This window comes from Chionomys nivalis, chromosome 9, assembly GCF_950005125.1.
Source record: "Chionomys nivalis chromosome 9, mChiNiv1.1, whole genome shotgun sequence".
NCBI lineage: Eukaryota > Metazoa > Chordata > Mammalia > Rodentia > Cricetidae > Chionomys > Chionomys nivalis.
The window spans coordinates 62,102,607-62,125,097 of NC_080094.1; the positions used below are offsets into that span (position 1 = coordinate 62,102,607).

Genomic DNA, 22,491 nt, shown 5'->3' on the forward strand with positions numbered 1-22,491 from the left:
TTAAAAAGCTTTTTCTTTTCCTTTTTTCTAAAGGCAGTCTCATATCACACCTCAAGCTAGCCTGTAACTCACTCTAGACTAGGCTAGCTTTGAACTCACTCAGTCTATCAAGTGCTGGGATTACAGAAATCAAATTACCACAGCCCACTTAAAGAAACAGCCAGTATGTGATTTCTATCAGTTTCACCACTATCATGACAGCCAGCCATAGGTAAGAAAATTACAACTCTGCAAACACACATTCCTAAGCAAGGCCACCACAGAACAAAGCCCACAGACAAATGTGCATCCCATATCAAGGAGAAACAAAGCACTATTGTTTAATGGGAGACTTGGGGACTGTTTGTTACTGCAAAATAATTTAGTTCTTCCATACTGATAAGCCATACAAGTAATACTGTGCACGGAGAATGATTTAGTCAGTTCCATTAAAAGAGCTGTAAATTGATGCTCCCAAAGAGACATAATTTCCTTCTAAATATTACTTAAGTTTCCAAACAGGTCTGCCAACAAGGTTAAAAAGTATTTATATGTAGTATATCAGTAAACAGATAACTCAATGAACGTCGCCCATAAAGGTTGAGAAATGGTCTGTCAACCTCTTTTCATCTCAAAGCATACTTTCTTAGTGAGAATCACTCCATTTTCCAAGTCAGCCATTAGGAAATTAGTAGCCTAAAGTACGGATCTCATAAAAGATAATTTTTTTTCCTTTTTTATAATTTTGGTTATGAGCCTAGCCTTTAACGGCTGAGTCACCCTCCAGCCTCTTTTTCTCTTTTTTAAAGAGACAGGGTGTCACTGTGCAGCCTTGTCTTTTCCAGAACTTGCGACATAAACCAGGCTGGCCTCAAACTCACAGAGATCCATTTACCTCTGCCTGAGTGCTGGGGTTGAAGGAGAACTATTCTTCAATACCATTTATTATTTGAGAACCAGGGTGTCTAAAACAAAAGGTCAGGGATATTAGTTTTCAGCTACTATGCCATGAATCCTCCATGGACAAAATGCCAAATTTGGTCAATACGTAAGATTTATTCTTACTACAATAGTATATGCTGTTGATGATGATAGTAAGTGGTATAGGGAATAGGCAGGGTACATGTTTTTCTACTGATGAACAAAATTGTATTTTGGGATTAAGAGGCACAGACAGTAAAGTATTCCAGAGTTCAGAAAGGCAGCCAGATTGTGGCTGCTTCACTACCACTGCACAACACTTCGTCACTGTAGGGCTGTATCCTGTTGGTCTGTACTCTGAATTCTTTCCAGGTACTTGGAAGATGTGAACACTCATGCAAACTTGCGTTCCTCAACAATCACCCATTCCTTCATTTCTTCATTCACTTAACAGCAAATATCAAATGCTCATGCTGAATTAATGACCACTGCAGGCCCTAGGGAAACCCATGTACTGAGTTAACGACCACTGTTAGCCTAGAGAAGGCCCCAATCCTATGGGGGTAGGCGGTGGCATATACAGATAACCCCTGAAGAAATCCTTCTAATCAATTCACACTAAGATGTGAAAAATTATTTCTTTCCCTCCTCTCCAAAAGTCTCCCCTTGAAAAATTCAGAGATTTTACAAATTCACAGTTTCTCTAGATTGGAAAGACCCTGGAGACAACTTCAGTTTACAGATGAGATTAAATGACTTGAATTCCAGAAACACTAAATTGCTAATAGGAGAGCCTGGTTTAGAGCTATGACGTCAACTAAGAACGCCAATAATGAAGTTGCAAACAGAGTCTCAAGAGTAATGAGAGAAGAATCATATGCAGGTCATGGGTATCTGGGAAACTAGCTCAAGGCAAAAGAATTTCAGGTAACAAATAACACATAAAGACAGGAGGAGTCATGGGGAAGAGAGTCAAACAAGACCTTTCAGAACAGTCTTCATCTCTACACTCAAAATGAGTCAAGAGCAAGGATAATAGATTTAACAAAAACATTTCCAAAGAATATACTTAGAATAAGAAACAAAATGCAGCATTTGAACCTGCTAAGGAAAATCCAAATTAGATCCTATCCAATCACCAGAACATGCTCCTAGCTTAAGGTATGCCTTTAAAATCTGCTTTCGAGGATGTGGTGATGGCTCCACATGATGGTGGTAAAGTGTGTGCCATGCAAGTCTGAGAACTGAGCTTGATATCCAACACCAACTGGAATATGCTGGAGATGTGGCTTTCCAACTGGAAAGCTCCAGGTCTCAGTGAAAGAACCTATCTCTAAAAACAAGGGTGTACGGTTCTTAGGAACTTCCGAGGCTGACCTCTGCCCTCCATATATACATCTGGGATGCTGAAGCACAAAGATTGTCATGGTTACAAGCCAGTCTATACCACAAAAATAAAGCCTTGTTAATAAAACAAATAGAAACAAGAAAGCAAGCAAGTAGTCTTTTAATGTTTTTATATAGAGACTGGGAAACTCAAGATTCAAAGGCCACATCTAGTGAGGGTGTTCTTCTACAATAACATAGTGGAAGGCATCACCAGGGCAGGGTGAGGGGTGGTGGTGGGGTGTGGGTGGTATGAATGAGAAAGTGGAAAAGGATAAGTCAAAGAGGGTAGAGCACAGTTGGAACAGTCAGAATTACTGACACAAGGGCATTAACCTATTCATCGGCATAGAGCATATGACCTAAATGCCTCCCATTAGGCCACAAATCTTACACTGTCAATGTTACCTACAAAGTATTGAAGCCTTGAGCCCAGCTGGTTGTGCTAATTTGGAAGGTGTTGAAAACTTTAGGTGGTGGGCTGAACTGAAGTAGGTCATTCACCAGGGCACCTACCATCTTACACTACATCTTGTCCCCAACCCCTTCTTGACTTTGTCACTTTATGTTTTCTGTCCTCCCCCACTCATTGCCACATTATTTTGCCCTGCCTCAGGCCCAAGCTATGAACACAGCCAACCTTGAGTAGAAACCTCTGAAATCTAGAACCAAAATAAAACCCTTCTCTTCTTAAATTGTTTCTCAGGTATTTGTCACAGCTACCAAAGAACTAACAGTTAAAATGACAAATTAGTTTGAAGAGGTCATTTACACAACAGCAATCAAGTAACATGACTGATAAGAAACACTAATACTGATTGGTATATTTTATGACATTCTGTATGGACCATATATTTTTAAAGGTAATTTCCCACTCCCCTGGGGAGAAGTGGGGGGAGAAGTTATAATCAGTTTATAAAACTGTGTAACTGGTACATTAAAAAACAAAAACTTGCTGGGCAGTGGTGGTGTATACCTTGAATCCCAGCATCGGAAGGCAAAGACAGGCAAATCTCTGTGAGTTCGAGGCCAGCCTGATCTACAAAGTTCCAGGATAGCCAAGGCCATTACAGAGAAACCCTGTCTCAAAAATCCAAGAGTTAAGCTTTAAAAAACAAAAACTCAACATTAGCCTCTTAAACTCTCTGCTTCATGACCAACAGATTTAAGTCTAATCTAGTAACAAAAAAAAAAAAAATCTTTTTGAAAACAGCATAAAGCAGAAAGCTTGCTATCTGAAATGTAAACTTAGTATATATATATAAAAAAAAAAAAAAAAAAAGAACCGGGCGATGGTGGCGCACGCCTTTAATCCCAGCACTCGGGAGGCAGAGGCAGGCGGATCTCTGTGAGTTCGAGACCAGCCTGGTCTACAAGAGCTAGTTCCAGGACAGGCTCCAAAGCCACAGAGAAACCCTGTCTCAAAAAACCAAAAAAAAAAAAAAAAAGAACACGATTAATCTTAGGAGTTTGGACAAAGATTAAGATGACAGAGAGTATGGGCCAACGTGTGTGTGTGTGTGTGTGTGTGTGTGTGCGTGCGCACGTGTGCATGCGTGCATACGCAAAATACCTGGAAATGTGGTGGAATGTTTGTCTACTATGCACAGGGTCCTAAGCTGGATACTCAGCATGGCAAAACAAGAATTATTTGGCTGGGCACTACATAGATAAAACTTTCTGACTTTAACCCCAGCTCTGAGGAGGCAAAGGCAAATGGCTTTCTGAGTTTAAGACTAGCCTGCTCTACATAGTGAGTTTAGTGAGACCTTGTAAAAAATAATAATAAAAATTAAAAATCAGAATTGGTATCTCCAGGGCTTTATGTTTGAGAAGCTAATAACAATAGAAACACTGGAATAAGCTCTATGCTTATAATTTTCATTCAGGAATACAAACTGTAATTCACATAGACAACACAAGATTTAATGGAGACCCATACTCTCTGCCACCTTAATCTTTGCCCAAACTCCTAAAATTAATCACGCTGCATTCAGAAAAAACATTTCAAAGGAAGAAACACTGGAACACTGATTCAACACACACACACACACACACCCACCACACATTTTTGTCTGAATGTAATACAAAATTCCTAATTTAAAGCAACATGTGTACATGCAGGCACACATACAAATACTGTGAATATGAGAGTATTTTTTAACTTTTAATTTCTTTCAGGTTTACTTTATGTTTATGATTGTTTTGCTTGCAAGCATGTATATGCACATGTGTGTCTGATATCCACTGAGTGTTGATACTAGGAACTGAACTCAGGTCCTCTGCAAAAGCAAGTGCTTTTCATTGATCAGCCATCTTTTCAGTCCCCTAAGGAATATTTGTTTAAAGAATAGAAAGATGTGCTGAGTTAAAAACAATAAAACTCAAATGAAGAAAAATATATAATCTCAGGTTTTAAAAACATATTTATTTTATTTAAATGTGTGTGTGAGGTCCTGAATCTATCTATGTGTACCACATACATGTATGTGCAGATACCCTCAGAGACCAGAAGAAGACTTTGGATCCCTGGAACTGGAGTTACAGAACATAAGGCACCTGATGTTTGTGCTGTAAACTGAACCTGGGTCCTTTGCAAGAGCAGAGTGTTCTTAACTGCTGTCTCTCTGGTCCATAAACACAGTTTTATAAAAAGTAGCTATCAGCACTTAAAAAGCTTCAAGAGAACCTAGGAGGCAGTGGTGCACACCCTTAATTCTAGCACTCAAGAAGCAGAAGCAGGGAGATCTCTAAATTCGAGGACAGCCTAGACTACAAAGCAAGTTCTAAGACAGCCAGGGCCTTACACAGAGAAACCCTGTCTTGAAAAGCAAAACAAAACAAAAAGAGCTTCAAAAAAAGCCACACATCCTTTAATCCCAGCATCCCAGCACTCACTGGGGAAGGTAGAGGCAGGCGGATCTTTGTGAGTTCGAGGCCAGTCTGGTATACAGAGCTAGTTCTAGAACAACAGCCAGGGTTACACACAGAAAACCTGACCAAAACAAACAATTAACAGTTGTTCTATTCAGGGCAAGTGTTTATAAGTGATCTATTTAAACTTTAAAAAATTGATTTAAAGGTTTATTAAATATTTGTGTGTGCACACATGCAAAAGTATGAACAGAGGCCAAAGGATAACTTTAGGGAGTTGCTTTTTTCCTTCTTCCTTGCAGGAGAAGGGTCCCTCTTGTTTTTGCCATGCTGTAATACTAACATAGGTTTGGTGGCCCTCGGGCTTCTGGGGGATTCCATCTCCCATTTCTCCACTGCCTCCTGTCTTAGGGTAGGAGTGCTTTACTGGGATTATAGAGGTGACACCTCACCTCCTTTTGGGGGCTCGTTTTGCTTATTAAATGTGGGTTCCAGGATCAAACTCAGGTTTGCATCCTACACTGACATTTGGAGTAATTGTTTCTTATGGGGGGGGGGGTCTGTCTGACGCTAGGATGTTTATATGTACTCCAGCCTGTGCTCAGTAGATTGACAGTTTCACCTCCTCCTCAAGAGTTTCACATCCCTGCCCAGCGGGCGGTGGTACTTCAAGGCTAGCCTGGTGAGTTCCAGGACAGTCAGGGCTACACAAAGAAACTGTCTCGAAAAACAAAACAAAACAAAGAGTTTCACATCTCCAAATGTCCTATGGAGGGGAAAAATGCAACAAATGCAGTTGAAACTCACCAACACAAACGTTTACAAACTCCCAAATCCTTGTGTGCTCGAGAGCTCTGTGAATGTGTACGTGTGCATATCAGAACTCTTTGACTCATCTCATTTATAACATTCCCCAGTCTTGCTTCATATAATATTAACCGACAAGAACTTTCAAAAGACCAGGCCTACTGTTTCCAATAAAAGTAATTTTTTTTTCCTGGATTCTTAGATTTTGGACAATTTCCTCAATCCTCCACTTCCAGTAAATGTCTTATCAGCTGTTAGCTCCACGGCAGCTTTACTCAGTTCCGATTATCATTCAGATAGCCACTGCACCAGTGAAAGAGAGTATCACATACCGTTTTTGTTACTAAGTTCACACCAAAGTAACTTGGGATTTGTTGCCTGTCACATTTCTAGCATATAGCTGACTAGATTCACAACTGTGCTGGACAGTGAGGCAATCAAAACCTTGGTAACCGATGAACGAAAAGTTTTGGTATAAATAAGCATAAACTGCTAACCACTCATGAAGGAGTTTGCTTTGGGGCTGTATTTCTTTTCATGGAGTCATTATGTACATCCATTTCAAACACAAAACAGTGCACCATAGTTTTAAAGGGACATATGTTTCCAGCTGTTCTCCACGATCCCTAAAAATATGAACCTCTACTATGAATTCTATTTATCTTAGAAACAATTTAGCGGAAGGGGCTCGTGCCCCAAACTTAAGTGTGGTCAACATGAGCAGAGAACTCATTGGTGTGTGGATTGATTTATGAGTACACAAAGGTATACCACATAAATATCTCCGAAGTTGAACTAAATAGATTACACTTTGTACATTAGCAAGAGCGAAGCAAAGGGTTCCAACTGTATCAGCTGTGTAAGCTTGACTTCCCTGAGACTGTTTCCTTGTCAGAAAGATGATAATAACACTACACCTATTCCAAAGCAACGCTCTTAACTCAGAAAACTAAATAAATATCACTCGTTAAAGTTTATTACAAGGTCAGCTTCTGGCCAGATAAAAGCCTCCGTGCATAAACTCACTCGAAGAAGCTGATTTAAAAGAAAGAAGAAAAAAACCTGATTTTTTTTTACACAAGTCGCAGGTATTAGGGGACTAGTGTCCCAGAGCGCTTTAAAGTACAAATCTGGCGACAATTTCAGAAACAATTTCTCTTCCAATTACTTTTTTCTCCAAATCTGCAAAGAAACTGATACAGAGATATATTTCCAAGGAACTTTACAAGCCACTAGACAACAAGTCAACTCTTTGTTATCTCCACACGTAAGCCCAGTTAAGCCCCTAGGTACAATTACAGAGTAACTTTACAGAAAGTACACCGAGGTTTTAAAAGCGGCGGTCAACAATTTCTGGGCAGCTCTGTCAAATTTCTGCCCTGAGAAACAAAAGCCGATCTGCCTGGGAATCAAAAATTCCTGAGAAAAATGAGGAAATGCCTCAGCCGGGCCTAGGCAGCTCTCGCGAAAACCTGTCCCCTCCTCGCGCAGCAAACCCCTCGCGCGTCCCGTCCTTCCCCGTGGGCCGTAGATGTTGACTCCACCCGAGGATAAAGAAGCGATGACAGCAGGTTGGGTCCACGCCTCTCCCGCCAGGAACCCTGAGGCCTGCAGCCCCAACCTCCCTGCCGGGGCCCCCGGGGGTTCCGCGGGAGACCGACGGCCCCACCCGCCTGCGCCCCGCCCCGCCCCCGCCGCCCTGCCCGGGAAAGGCCGCCGCCGCGGGGCCTGCAGGTGGGCCCGGCCATTCGCTCGAGCAGCCTGTGCACGAGCGAGCGGCAGCGGGCGTCCCAACCCGGTCCGGCCGTCACTTACCGGCGCCTCATGGTACCGCAGCGCCTCAGCCCAGCCACCGTGCTGACGAACCGCGCCCGGCAGCTCGGAGCGTCCCTCGGAGCCCCTGCCGTGCCCCACTCACAGCCATTCAAACGCCGCCGCGCGCGGCCCGCCGGGATAGCTACCCCGTGGGCGGCCCGCGGGCCCCTCCCAGCGCAGGCTCCGCCCCCTCGGATGCCGGCGGGAGGGGGAGCAGGGCGCGTGGCAGTGCCGCCCCCTAGTGGCCGCAGCTGCTCACGGACGCTTTGCTGTGGCGGTGCGAAAGAATTGCTGCTCTACAGGACGCAAGCAGCTGGGAAAGAAAGACCCCGAGGGATAGGGATAATCTAGTAAGGGACCACACCCGGGGCAGACAATCTGCTGTTAAAATACCGTTCAAGGGAAGATGAGCGTTCATTCTTATTCAAACGACCAGGATATAGTGATTAAAAGCGTAAACTCCGGAACTGTGCACTGTGCCTTGGACAAATCACGTAAAGGGTGTGTGTGTGTGTGTGTTTGGTTTCCTCGTCTGTAAAATGAGAATAACAGTGTATCTGCCTCTTAACCTCAACTGGGTTAATACATACAAAATTATTTGGAGAGTACCTGGCTCTTGGTAAGCTCTATATAATTCCTGACTATCTTGTTTTGTTTCCTGTTATGTGCCAGACTTCGAGAATATCTTTAACTGTTCTTATAAACTTTATTATTTAAAAATAACTTGCAACTCCCAGCCTCCCAAACTCACAGAATACTGCAAGAAACTTAAGAAATATGTCTGATAAGGCCCTCTCCTCAGGAAGCGGGTTTGGTTTCATTGGGATGGGAACACTTGACTTTGAGATTACGATTGGTTCTATCCCTGACGTGTTTTTAATTCCTGAAGACAATTCTCTCAATCAGAGACTAGTCAGGGTAAGTCTCTGGTCAGGGTTACCAAAACTGAGACAGTAAGTTTGTCTTCTGTGGCTGTCTTCCCCTGGGCAGAAGAAAGCAAGTGGGGCATTTGATGGAAGTCTCCCTCAGTCAGACTACATCCCGTGGCTCTCTTTTTTAGATGCTCCTTTAAGAACTCTTAGGGATTAAGGAAAGGATTGCTTAAATTAGGTCCAACATGTTTAAAGACGTCCTCTGTGCCTAGGTGACACATCTCCAGGTGCTGGGGACAACAGGAAGTGGCTGTTGACGACTTGGAAAGTAAGAGAGTGATAGTTCCAATACACCACACAGAGTGAAGCCATGAAAGGTATATTCTAAATGCTGTGGGCTTTCAGAGCACTAATTGGGGTTGAAGGACCATTAGGTGAATATGAACGTAATGTGTTTCCTTCTGCAGTATCAGGGCCCCTACTTAATCCAAAAAAAAAAAAAATGTAATGATGAAAATTTGAAGCAACCAGTTATGGCAATGGGAAAATATTTTTCGAATGCTCTGTGTGAGCTACGTCTTTGAGAGTTTCTCAGATGATGCCAAGCACAAGCAGGCACATGCCTCCATGTGTGGCCACACCTGTCAGCTCCAGCTGGCTGGGCGAGTGAAAGGAACTGGGGCAAGGCAGGCTGCTTCCTGAGCATGGCTGCTACGAGGTGGGTGGTGGTGGTTTAAAATAAAAACTTAACACACCTGAAGTCACTTTCCCTCAAGATGTTTCTTCATCATCACAAGCACGAATTTCTCGATGGCCCACTATGCAATAAAGATCATGGCCGGTCCCTCCGCAGAGGAGAATAAAGAGTTAAGACCTGTTCCTAACCTCAAGAGCGGCTAGGTTGGTGTGGCAGCAAATAGCAGAGACCCAAGACTGCTTCATTAATAGAAAAATCTCGTCAAATATAAGGAGTCCCGGCGCCTAAAACCCAGAAAAGAACATCAGTGTTCTCTTTTACGGAACCTGTTAAAATACAGAGTCTCAAATGGGTTCTTTTTCTAGACCCAGACTCTAAGGTTTACACCAGCGATGAGCTGCCCAGGTTTCCCAGCTCTCATATTTTAGCACAAAGATTAAAGAAAACTGCATGGTACTGGAACCTTTGAAATACATATGAACCGTACTATGCTGATCCTGAAAGCACCAATACTTTTCCTATCCATAAAGTTGATTTTTTTTCTTGATACCCAATATAGTTTGATTCTTTTAATGAAAGAAGCATAGCATGGGCCCAGGGAAATATCTCAGTTGGTGTATAGAGTTTGTCTTGTAAGCACAGGGACCTGAGCGCAGTCCTCAGAATCCATATTTTAAAAGCTAGAAGTGATGGCTCATGATTATAACCCTAGTAATGAGGAGGTAGAGACAGGTAGATGGACACCTGGGCTTGGTAGACTACTCAAAAAAAAAAAAAAAAGAGGAGGGAGATCGTGGTGTGCAGGGGTACTTGCCTTTAAATTCCCTGCACTCAGGGGTCTGGGGACCCAGGAAAGAGGCAGGCAGATTTCCGAGATCTGTAGCCTGGTTTACGCAGTGAGTTTCTTGGCAACCAGGGCTACACAGAGAAACCCTGTCTCAGAAAAACCAAAAGGAGGGGGCAGCAAGATGCAAGATGGCTCAGTGGGTAAGGGCACTTGCTGACCTGGGTTTGAGGTCCAGCACTAATGGAACCCACATAAAGGTAGATGGAGAGAACCAACTAACTACACATACACACACACACACACACACACACACACACACGCACGCACTCATGCACCATATTTTTTTAAAAAAGGCAGTGCCAGGAGGGTTGACTGTTTTCTGTCCTGCACAGTCCTTGTTCTGCCTGGTTCCCACAGTTGTGTTATCTGAGGCTTCTGACCTGCCTGGTTTCTGATCTCCCAGCAGGTCCCATAGCCATTTAGCCCCAAAGAAATCACACAGAGGTCTACATTTTATAAACTGATTGGCCCATTAGCTCAGGCATCTTATTAACTCATAACTTATATTAACCAATTATTCTTATCTATGTTAGCCACATGGTTTGGTACCTTTTTCAGGAGGCCAAGTCATATCTTTCTTCTGCTGTGTCTGGGGAGGGAGCTTCCTGCTTCCTGGAATTCTCCTGTTCTCATTGTCCTGCCTCTACTTCCTGTCTGGTTGTCCCGCCTATACTTCCTGCCTGGCTACTGGCCAATCAGCGTTTATTTAAAACATAATTGACAGAATACAGAATTGTCCCACACCACCAGGAGCAGGAAGAGAAGGATCAGAAGTTTGAGGCTAGCCTGAGCTACACATTTTTCTCTTCCTCTTGGTTACTATTCAGAAAACCAGCTCCAAACACAAACCCACAGAAATACATACCCTGCAAACTTCATTGCCAACTCACCACCCTTCCCTCATCCCCTGCAAAATGACCAGGTGTGGTGGCACACTACTTCCATCCCAGGACTTAGGAGGCAGGAGTAGGCAGATATCTGGAAGTTTAAAGCTAGCATAGCCTATGTATTGAGTTCCAGAGCAGCCAAGGCTGTGTAGTAAGAACCTATCTCAAAACAAAGAGACAAATGAAATGTAGATGATGGTGCCTTTAGGAATGACACACGAGGTTGTCTTCTGGACTCTACATGTACACACATGCACACACACAGACTTGTACCTGCAATCACATGAGCACAAGTAAGAATAACCCATGTATTCTTTTTATATCCCAACATGAATATTTATGCACAAAAGGTGGCCAATTCCAGACCTTTCCAGCGGGCAGTCTGCAAGGGATTCTACTCCACATCATTTCCTTGTGAGCAAACAGGCAGCTGAGTTGGTCTTCATGCCTCATTTGCAGGGAATTGCAGAAGAGTGTAGAACCACTCAGTGGCAATGTGTCGAGAAGCTCATATCCACAGACACCCGTATGTAATGAAGTCTACGTAAAGATCTGTGTACACCATCTCTTAGTGGAATTAGGGGTGGGGTGGTGAAAGAGGGTTTGAACTGGGCCTGACATGCTGGTCAGGATTCTCACAGCTCTGCTGTTCCAGAGAGAGAACAGAAAGTGGGCAGTAAGTGCAAGGATCCCTGTCCACCCTGTGTGAGCAGAGTGAAGACCGCTTTGGAGACTGGTGGGTGTGAAGACCGAAACCTACACAGCAACCCAGAGTGTTGTAAGCACCTGGGTTTATCAAAAGACGGTGCTTGGAGGTGCGTGAGGATTCAGCAGAAGTTGCTAAGCAGGGCAGTGACGGTTACTTCATTCTTCTGAGGACTGACCCATCACCAGGTGCTGAATGACTGGGAAGGGCAAGGAGGGCTGGCAGCAACTGTAGGTATGAAGATTTTTTTTTTTTTTTTTGATTTTTCGAGACAGGGTTTCTCTGTGGTTTTGGAGCCTGTCCTGGAACTAGCTCTTGTAGACCAGGCTGGTCTCGAACTCACAGAGATCCGCCTGCCTCTGCCTCCCAAGTGCTGGGATTAAAGGCGTGCGCCACCACCGCCCCGGTGAGGTATGAAGATTTGGATTGGAGGTTTAGGGAACTGAAGCATTGATGGCCTTATATGTTGTGTTCATCCACTTGAACTGACACTGAGAGGACAGGGCTCACAGCGACAGATCATCTGTTCCATAAGCAGCAGCCACTGCTCTGCTTCAAGCACCTCTGGGACGTTCAAGCCAGTTAACTTTGGCAAAGTCAATCCCCATCTTCCTGTGCAGGCTGTGGAAGGAAGTAGCAGCAGCGCCAGATAAGGCAGCTCCTGGTTTAGCCGAGTCCTGATTGTCTCATTGTAATGCCAACGCCCTGCTTTGTGCTAGTAATAACAGCTTTGTTTGTTTCTGGTGGATAGACAAGGGACGTGTTAAAGGGCTTGGGCGTTCTATCGAGAGGACAACGTGTCTCTGATGCATCTACAACTCTCTTAGAGCCAGGAAGCAGTGCATTTTAGAGGAGACATTTGAACCGATCAACAGCTCAAATCCTAAGTGTGTGATTCTCTTACAGAATGGTACCCAAGAATGTTCACAACAATGTGTGTGTGCGTGTGTGTGTGCGTGTGTGTAATAGTGAAAGATGGGAACAATCTCAATATCCATTAGTTGGAGACTGACAAAGTTCAAATGCACCCATGCCACATAGACTTTGCATCCTCGGCAAACAATCACCTAGATCTAGATCTGAATGACAGACATGGAAGACATCCAAGACAGATTAAATAAAAAAGAGTAAGTTAATAGAGTTTAGTACGTTTCTATTAATGTAATGAGTAAATCAAATACTCCATCCATAAATGTGTTTTTATTTTCATTTATTTGTGTCTGTAGGTCAGTTTTCTTTTTCCATCATGTGAATCCCAGAGATCAGGCTCAGGCTGTCAGGTGATTTTATTCAGCTCCCCATACATGTGTTTTAAGGAATGATTATCTTTTGAAGCATTAAAAGTTACTGAGTTCTGCTCCCCCCTCTGATTAGTTCCTTGGGCTGATCTAGTTAAGTATGAGTGACTTAGACGTCAGAAACTTAAGTTCTTACGGTTCTGCAAGCTGGGAAGCTCAAAATCAATGTGTGGGCTAGTTCAGTCCAGAGGTTAGGGCTCTCTTTCTGGTTTGCAGATGGCTGCTTTCTTGCTGAATTCTCACTAGGCAGGGAGGGGGAGAAGGCTGTTTTCAGTATTTTCTCTCTTCTTCCAGGGTTACTATTGCAACCAGGAGGACTCTGCCCTTATGACTTCATCCAATCCTAAATGCTTCTCAAAGCCCTATCTCAAAAAATAACACACTAGGGATTAGGATTTCAACATAAGACATCTGTGAGAGACCTAGACACTAATTAGTCCATCACAGTCTTTCAGAAATCTAGGGTTGTAAACAGCGTTTTATATTTCAACTGATTGCTGTTTTAAAAATGGACACAAATGACTTGGATTGGTCATTCTGATTTAGAGACACTTTAGTCCACGTTCAAGAGGCTTAAATCACTCACTGGGATGAATGGATGCAGCCAGAGTAACGAAACTGGGAGAGACCTGTTAGGCCATCGTGTTATATCATTATGACTCATGCTACGGTTGTCATTCTCATCCTTTAATGGGTTCTGTGGGAATGGCAACCCTCCCAACTTCCTCAGCAAGTGCTGCAGGAAAGCAGACTATAATGGGAACTTGTTAAAATGTGAATTGCACAACACTGCTCTTGAAATGAAGAAAAGGTAATGGCCAAGAAGAATGGTATGACTAAATCAACATCATTTCAGAACACTACTCTACCAGTTTGTTTGACCCTGGCAGGAGCATCTCATGTCACTGCAATCATGAACTAGAAAAGGAAACATCTAAAAATTAGAATCCCTGTAGATATTAAGAGGCCATCCAAGAGTAATTAGTAAGGTATGGTCTCCCAGCCCTCCAACATGATTTGAAAACCCAGACAGACAAAACGGAGGGTGAAAGTTTCCCTTTAAGACCCCATTACTAACACACACACAAAGCATCACGAAAGGAGGTCTTTGAGAGTCAATAATGATAACAGAGTCAAAATAGCAAGGATTTGCAAAGGCAACCCATTTATTGACACAGCAAAGAGGTGTAGGGGCTATTAGAGCATGCTGGGCTAACTGGTTGGACAAGAAAGGGGTAGTCAAATAGAAGGATTATAGAGATACTGTCAGATACTACAAAAGAAAACTCATGACATATCTATAAAAGATCTCTCTCTAGAGATATCCTTCTTTGCAAATCTGTCTGAATAAAGTTTCCCCGTTCAGGTTTTAACCCAAATGCAACTAGTTGGAGACAAATGGCAAGACACAAATTTTCTGACACCTAGGAGGAATCAAGGACGAAATGTAGAAATAAACACAAGAGAGGCTTGAGGGTTTCAGCTCCAGAATACAAGAGCCACCTAGTGTGTATCAGGCCCTGGGCTTGATCCCCAGCCCTGCAAGATACAAACAAACGTGCAAGTGCCACACACTATTCACTTCTGGTCCAGTCAGAGGTACACAAAGAGGCTCTCAAAAAAAAAAAAAAAAAAAAAAAAAAAAAAAGCCTCTCAAAGAGGCTTGAATTCAATTGTAAAAAGTAAAACTAGTATTTTAGGGCAATACAAAGCTTTAGTTCAGTGATGTTTTAAGTCTTTCTGTACAGTACTATCAAAAGAACCACAAGAAATGCTAATGCCCGGGGCCCACCCATAGAGATGTTCAGAATCTTGGGAAGCAGTGCCCAGGCACTCATCATTTTTCTGAAGGGCTCCAAGGTACTTTACTGTCTGTTTCCGGTGTGTCATACTTTAGGAATACATGTTTCTTTACTCGGCATCACCTGCGAGTTGATTTTGAAACAATTCAGGGATTAGGAGACCAACTGCCATGATTACTGATCTCTGCCTACAGGGGGCAGGTTCCACTCCATTCCAACTTGTGTTGCTGTATCTGCCCATACTGCAGTACAGACAATGCTCCCACAGCACACAGAGCTACAAAACTGGAAAATAGAGCAGAGGTGGGAATCTTCAATGTGTGTATATCACCACACTCTTAGGTGGCCAAGGAGGCCTTTTCAGCCTTATCCTCAGCCACACTGCCAGTACACTCCCTTCCTCGAAACAGCAGCCATAACAAATTAGTTGGAAATAATATAAATAAAACTAAGTAAAATAAATAAACTACTGGTTTTTTTTTAAACTTAAAAGTGGGCATTTAAGTTCTTCTAAACAATTCTTCTAAAATGTACATACTCTCCGATCTAACAGTTCCATTCTTAGTACGATAGCTTAAGGGAATAGATGTACTAGATGGTCTTCACACTAAAAAATTTTTTTTTTTTTTTTTTTTTTTGGTTTTTCGAGATAGGGTTTCTCTGTGGCTTTAGAGCCTGTCCTGGAACTAGCTCTTGTAGACCAGGCTGGTCTCGAACTCACAGAGATCCGCCTACCTCTGCCTCCCAAGTGCTGGGATTAAAGGCGTGCACCACCACCGCCCGGCTAAAATTAAATTTTAAAAGGAGAGAGCAGAAACCATTTTCCAATAATAGGCCAAATTACAATACAGACAAGCTATCGAATATAACTCCCTTTTCCAGGAATGCTAATGAATACTTAATAAAAAAATTAGGCGTAGGTTACAGATCCTATTTAATCCCACAATAGAACTTCAAATTAGGCGATCATTCCATTTTTGCACGACGCAGGTGGAACAATGGATTTAGCGGAGTCGAGGTGACACAGTAAGTCTTAAAAGGAGACCAGTTAGATCCTGAGCCCACGTGTCTTTACGCTCCCAGTGTCAACCTCATTGGGTTAGTTTTCGAATTAAGTGGAAAAACAAACAAACAAATAAAAACCCAAATGTGTAGCTCTTGCAACGCGTGGATACGTAGTAGCCAGAGGCTGAATAACTCGCTCAAGGTCACCCAATCCGGGTAACCTTAGCTTTAAAACAGGATTTCAGCTGTGTGCTCGTCTTAGCTTCAATTCCGGTCATTCCGGACTTCACTCCGGCTCGGCGACGCGCACCTCAGAAAGCGGAGCACGAGCGAGAGGTCTATTCGCAGGAGGTCTCAAGAGCCGGCCTTCTGGACCGCCTTGTTTTCCGGCTGTTTTAAACACCCGGGTGAGATCGTCTTTCCGGACACTCGAGCGCGAATTTCCGGAGAGCGCGTGACGTACATGTTATGCACCGGAAGTGCGCTGTGGCGTAAGCGAGCCAGTCGGAGTGCGGGCGGTCACCATCTCTGTTTCCTTCGAGGGGAGTTCAGCGCCGGGAGGGTGCGCGCAGCTTTAGCCTGCGACTGCTGTCATGACGACCCAGGGGGGCCTGGTGGCCAACCGAGGCCGGCGGTTCAAGTGGGCCATTGAGCTGAGCGGACCTGGAGGAGGCAGCAGGTGAGGCTCTTGAGCGAACGAAGCTCGGTGTCCCAGCCTTTCTCTAGAAGAGCCCGAAATCCTGCGGACGGACCTGGGCCACAAGTTTCCCACACGGGTGGATGGCGCACAAACTTCTCCTGAGACGGTTTTGTGCTGTAGAAGTTATTTTACCATAAGGATCTTTATTTTAGTCTTTCCTGTAGTCTGGAACGCACGAAAGGGTCTAATTTGGGTAGCGATTCCTGAGGATCTTTGTTTTTGTGATTGATAGATCTGGAAATGCGGGCTTGGAAAATGGCAGTCTTAGTCTCTTGATTTGGTTTGGTTCTTTAGGGGCCGCAGTGACCGGGGCAGTGGACAGGGAGACTCACTCTATCCTGTCGGTTATTTGGACAAGCAGGTGCCTGATACCAGCGTGCAAGAGACAGACCGGATCCTGGTGGAGAAGGTACAGAGGTATTAGATGTCACTGTAGCATTTGGGCCAGCCCTTTCTCACCTTGCTCTCCGGAGGAGAGGTAAAGATAGCCATTGCCTGAGTGTTTGGGAGCTAAACTGCTTTAGATTCATATTACAGTATCTTACATATAAGATCCAAAAGTGGTTAGTTGAAAGAAATACGTCTGTGGCTGAAAATGGCATGGTGGCAACACCTTCTCCCTGAAGTCATAATGTTCTGCTCTAGTTCCCTGACATCATATTTTCAGTGTGTTAGGATATTGTGTTACTTTGCTAAAAAGTAATTTAACTTTATTTCATGTGAATTGGTGTGAAGGTGTCAGATCACCTAGAACTGGAGTTACAGACAGGCGTGAGCTGCCATGTGGGTGCTGGGAATTGAACCCTCTGGAAGAGCAGCTGGTGTTCTTAACCTCTGAGCCATCGCTTCATCCTTGTGTTGCTTTGTACTTTTAAAAACAAAATCCCGATCCTGCTATCATTTCTTACTGCTTTCACTGTTACATCATCCCAGCCCTAGCCACCACCCTGCACCCAGATTTTTGCAGTAGAGTAATCATTACCAACTGCCTCTCCGTCCCTCTGTTTTTGTCTGTCTGTCTGTCTGTCTGTCTGTCTGTCTACCTCGAGACAGGGTTTCCCAGTAGCATTGGAGCCATATCCTGGAACTCGCAGTGTAGATCAGGCTGGTCTCAAACTCACAGAGATCTGCCTGTCTTTGCTTCTCGAGTGCTGGGATTAAAGGCGTGGGCCTCTACCGCCCAGCCCCTCCCTCCATTTATAATAAAGCGTGGTTTCTCAACCTCGGCACTATTTTCTTTTGTTGTGAGGACTTGTCCTGGGTACTGTTTAGTACTCCTAATCTCTACAATTCCTTTCCATAATTGTGTGAACCAAAGACGTTTCCAGCATTGCCAGACGTTTTCCAGGAGGCAAATTGCCCTTGCTTGGGAACCTCTAATCTAAAAGGGTACAATTCGGTGATATACAACAGTGTATACCCTCAATGAAACCACCACCATTTTGAAAGAGAACCTATATTCAAGTCTCCCCCATCTCAGATTCCCAATATCCCTTTCTGTATAGAGTTCTAACTGATCTTGCTGCTTCTTCTACCTTGTCCCCCTGTAGTCTCCCACGTACAACCATCAAAATGATCCCTTTAAAACATGCCAGATCATCCCTTCTCAAAATCAGTCTATAATTCCATGTTCATCCCGCATAAAAAAAACAAAATCTTTTTAGTATTATACATAACTCTGCATGTACCAGTCAAACTCCTCATAACATCTTTTTTTTTTTTTTTTTTTTCGAGACAGGGTTTCTCTGTGGCTTTGGAGCCTGTCCTGGAACTAGCTCTGTAGACCAGGCTGGTCTCGAACTCACAGAAATACGCCTGCCTCTGCCTCCCGAGTGCTGGGATTAAAGGCATGCGCCACCACCGCCCGGCTCCTCATAACATCTTTAGCCTTATATCCTACCATTTTTTCATTTGTTTACTCTGATCATAATGGTTTCCTTGCTGCTTTTTAAGGATTCCAGACAAGTTCCCATTCCCTGCTTTTTGTCTTTGTTCTCTATTCTTAAAATGCATTTCCTCTGGATTCTTTTATAACTAGCTTGCTTGCTCTTTTCCTTTAGGTACTCTGAACTGTTACATAGTTAAGCCTCTCTATGGCACTCTGTATCCTTTGTGTTTTCCTGTGTCTTTTATATATGTCAAAAAACATATCACATGGCATTTGCTATTCATCATTTGTCTTATCCCTCTTGTAAAGAATTATTAGCAGGCCGGGCGGTGGTGGCGCACGCCTTTAATCCCAGCACTTGGGAGGCAGAGGCAGGCAGATCTCTGTGAGTTCGAGACCAGCCTGGTCTACAGAGCTAGTTCTAGGACAGGCTCCAAAGCCACAGAGAAACCCTGTCTCGAAAAACAACAAAACAAAACAAAAAAAAAAAGAATTATTAGCAGGAATTTTACAATAGAACTGTGTCCCAAGTGTTTAGAGTGGTGCTTGATATTTTCTTTCCTTCTTATATTTCCCTCACAACCTTAATATTGCTGAATACATGATTTTTATTTCAAGGAATGTACATATTGTTTTTACAATATGAAAATGACAGAGCCATTATTAATTTTTTAAAGTATTATCTCATAATTTTTCATCTTCGCACATCAAAGTATAATATGATTACATTATAGAAAATTATTAAATTACATTTTTAAAAGGCAGATTATAAAATACTTTTATAACAATTCTGTGTTCTATGAATGGTCTATAGGAAATTATTTACAAATAAGGCTTTATAAATGTGAACAAAATAGTTATTATATTTATATAGATTTACTTTGCTAATACTGTCAAGATTAAGTTTATTTTTTTTAGGTTTATTTTATGTTTATTAGCGTTTTGCCTTCACATACATAGTGTGTATTGTGTATGCTTGGTGCTTTCAGAGGTCAGATCCACTTCTGGAGTCAGAGATACGGGTGCTAGGATCCAAATCGGTTCCCCTGCAGAAGCAACAAACACTTCTAAACATTGAGCCAATCTCTTCAGCGCCATTGTCAGGATTTTTGCATTTAGATTCATTCATGAGTAAGATTTATTTATTTACACACACATACACTTCTCATAATGGGATTTTAAAGTTTGGGTATTTGTGGGTTTTGAGTTGTAGAATTTTTAGTTTAGTTTTGTTTCCTTCCAAAAGAGTTTAAGACTTGATTTTATCTCTAGCTTTTAATGATCAGAATTTGCCAAGAGAAGCCATCTGGGCTTAATTATAGGGTCAGCTTTGCTAGCTGCCACGGGACTATGTTTGTTTCTTTTTTCTTATGCCATTTGTATAAGCCATGTTTTTATCCATCTCCTAAAATTTCAAATAGATAGAGTAGTCTCTAATGTGGCCAGTGTAACATCTGCAGGATCCATAGAGCTGTCCCCTCTTCCTTCCAGACATGAAAAGTTGTCTTCTTTCCAGTTTCTCATTTACCAGGATTGAATTTATAATCTTTGCAAAAAGCCAAGTTTACCTTTGATGATTTTATTCATTAATGTTTTTCTCTCATTTTTGTTTTCTTCTCAAACTTTAGTGTGTTGTCTCCTTTCATGAACTAGATTCTGAAATTTCTCAAACACTCTTTTTTTTGTTGTTGTTTTTTCGAGATAGGGTTTCTCTGTGAAACAGTCCTGGCTGTCTGGAACTTGCTTTGTAGATCAGGCTTGCCTCAAAGTCAGAGCTATGCCTGCCTCTGCCTACTGAGTGCTATACATTAAGATTATGAATTTCTAGTTGGATGTGGTGGTGCATATCTACAATCCTATCAGTTGAGAAGATGATACAAAAAAAAAAAAAAAAAAAAACCAAAAAAACCCTCAAGTTGGAGCTCAGCCTGGACATAGCAAGATGTGGTCTCAAGGAATGAAGATTATAAATTTCTCAAAACTTGCTGGGCAGTGGTGGCACATGCCTTTAATCCCAGCAATTGGGAGGCAGAGGCAGGCAGATTTCTGAATTCCAAGACAGCCAGGGCTACACAGAAAAACCAACCATTTTGAAAAACCAAACAAAAAGAACCCCTGGGAAGCTTGTGTAGGGAAGAGTGTAGCCGTAGAGTAGAGGAACTTGTAGTAACCTGAAGTGGTGATGGAGCTGAAAAGCAGCTCAGACAAGCAGAGAACTGAAACTTCTGTTCATTTGACTGAAGCATCAGTCATACGGCAAATGTGAGACGAACGAAGGTACTGATCAGAGGTTTAAACCGTGTGTTTGTTTTAGCGCTGCTGGGACATCGCCCTGGGTCCCCTCAAACAGATTCCTATGAACCTCTTCATAATGTACATGGCAGGCAATACCATCTCCATCTTCCCTACTATGATGGTGTGTATGATGGCCTGGCGACCCATCCAAGCACTGATGGCCATTTCAGCCAGTAAGTATTCATAAAGTAACACCCTTCAATAGGTGCTAAAGATTGAAGGCAAATTCTGTGGTATACTTTTGGCTAGATGGTACACAGGGTGGTAATGATAGTGGTGGCATGAAAAGAAGATGGTGTGTAGTTTTCTGTTTACTTGGAGTGATACTATTTACAGTCTTGTGTATGTATGTATAAATTCATAGTTGCTTTCATTCATATTGGGAGACAAAAGGTTTTTGACAATATCTATTATCTTAACAGCTTTCAAGATGCTGGAGAGTTCAAGTCAGAAATTCCTTCAAGGATTGGTCTATCTCATTGGAAACCTGATGGGTTTGGCATTGGCTGTTTACAAGTGCCAGTCCATGGGACTGTTGCCTACACACGCATCAGATTGGCTAGCCTTTATTGAGCCCCCTGAGGTAAGGTTAATATTACCTTAATAGGCAAATGGGATGTATGGATCATTTGATGGGAGAATTAGAGTTGGTGTTGAAAGTTAATTTATTTTAATGCTTTATTTTTACATTTACATGTTTATTGCATGCCTCTGTGTGTGTGCTGTGGGGTTAAGAGAACAACTTGCAGGAGTTGGTTTTCTCCTTCTATTATATTGGTTTTGAGAATTGAATTCAGGTTGTCAGGCTTGGCAACAAGTGCCTTTACCCTCTGAGCCCTCTAGCTGGTCCAAGAGTTCATTTCTTAAGTAATAAAAAAGCATTAGGAGTTTGGAAGTTAGTGTCGTGTATGGCAGAGCGTGTGATTAAGTAACTGAGTAAGTTATGCATCGTTCACCTCTTTGCTGTTTCTTTTTTTAGAGAATGGAGTTCAGTGGTGGAGGATTACTTTTGTGAACCCAGTAAGCACCCGGTGTCCATGTGTATAGGCCTCGTTTGCATGGGCCTCGTTTGCACTCTGCTTAAGCTCACAGCTCCTAAGTGTGCTCACTTAGAATAATCACGCATGTTGAGAAGAACCAAAAAGTCTGCAGTTCTTTCATGGTGAGAGACAGATTCTACGAGGACAATGTGCAGCGTGTTACAGCAGAAAAGAAACTATAGCACAACTTGTGACTGAAAATAATGTAGAAAACTTTATTTATGTTCTCAGCACAGAGCAAAACAGACAAAACCAGACTATGTAAACAAAAGAATAGCAGCCGCTGAGTAGCAGCATCTCCTTTCAATAAATTAAACGGTTGAGAACAATGCTTTAAAAGTTTCTCAAGTTCCCCTTATATCTGTGTTAATATTTCATTTCTATATCGCATAAGCAGACACAAAGATTCTATATCAGACATTTTTTTGGAAAATGTGAGAAACTTCTCCTGGATTCAAATTTTACATGATGAAAAGAAAAATAAACCAGAAAAAAGAGCATGTAAATATGCTTACAGTGTAACTTATTTTAATATCCACAATAAGAAGTTTTTTAACATTTGGGGGAATGAGGATTGATGGGATCCTTGGGGCCACAAGAATAGGATGCGATGGAAGAGGAAGAGCAGTGACTTCCTCTGCCATGAGGAAACTGGCACTTGTCAAGCAGGCC

At 42.7% G+C, this 22,491-nt stretch overlaps 2 protein-coding genes across 5 annotated transcripts in view; one reads left to right on the top strand and one right to left on the bottom strand.

Moving 5' to 3' along the window:
* Window positions 1–7,908, bottom strand: part of Katnbl1 (katanin regulatory subunit B1 like 1) — a 42,771-nt gene extending 34,863 nt beyond the window's left edge. Inside the window, exon 1 of the mRNA XM_057781235.1 lies at window positions 7,783–7,908. The gene's annotated coding sequence lies outside the window, so the exon portion shown is untranslated. The remainder of the gene's footprint in view (window positions 1–7,782) is intronic.
* Window positions 7,909–16,375: 8,467 nt separating this feature from the next.
* On the top strand, window positions 16,376–22,027 carry Emc4 (ER membrane protein complex subunit 4). Of its 4 annotated transcripts, XM_057781596.1 has the most exons (5): window positions 16,376–16,575; window positions 16,891–17,005; window positions 20,799–20,952; window positions 21,202–21,362; window positions 21,759–22,027. In XM_057781596.1, the coding sequence occupies exons 1-5, from the start codon at window positions 16,490–16,492 to the stop codon at window positions 21,792–21,794; spliced, it is 552 nt and encodes a 183-aa protein (XP_057637579.1). In that variant the 5' UTR covers window positions 16,376–16,489; the 3' UTR covers window positions 21,795–22,027. The 4 variants fall into 4 exon arrangements, with proteins under 4 accessions (XP_057637579.1, XP_057637582.1, XP_057637580.1 ...); XM_057781599.1 differs by lacking the exon at window positions 21,759–22,027 and having other exon boundaries at window positions 16,891–17,013; window positions 20,869–20,952; window positions 21,202–21,352; XM_057781597.1 differs by lacking the exon at window positions 16,376–16,575 and having other exon boundaries at window positions 16,891–17,013.
* Window positions 22,028–22,491: the final 464 nt, after the last annotated feature.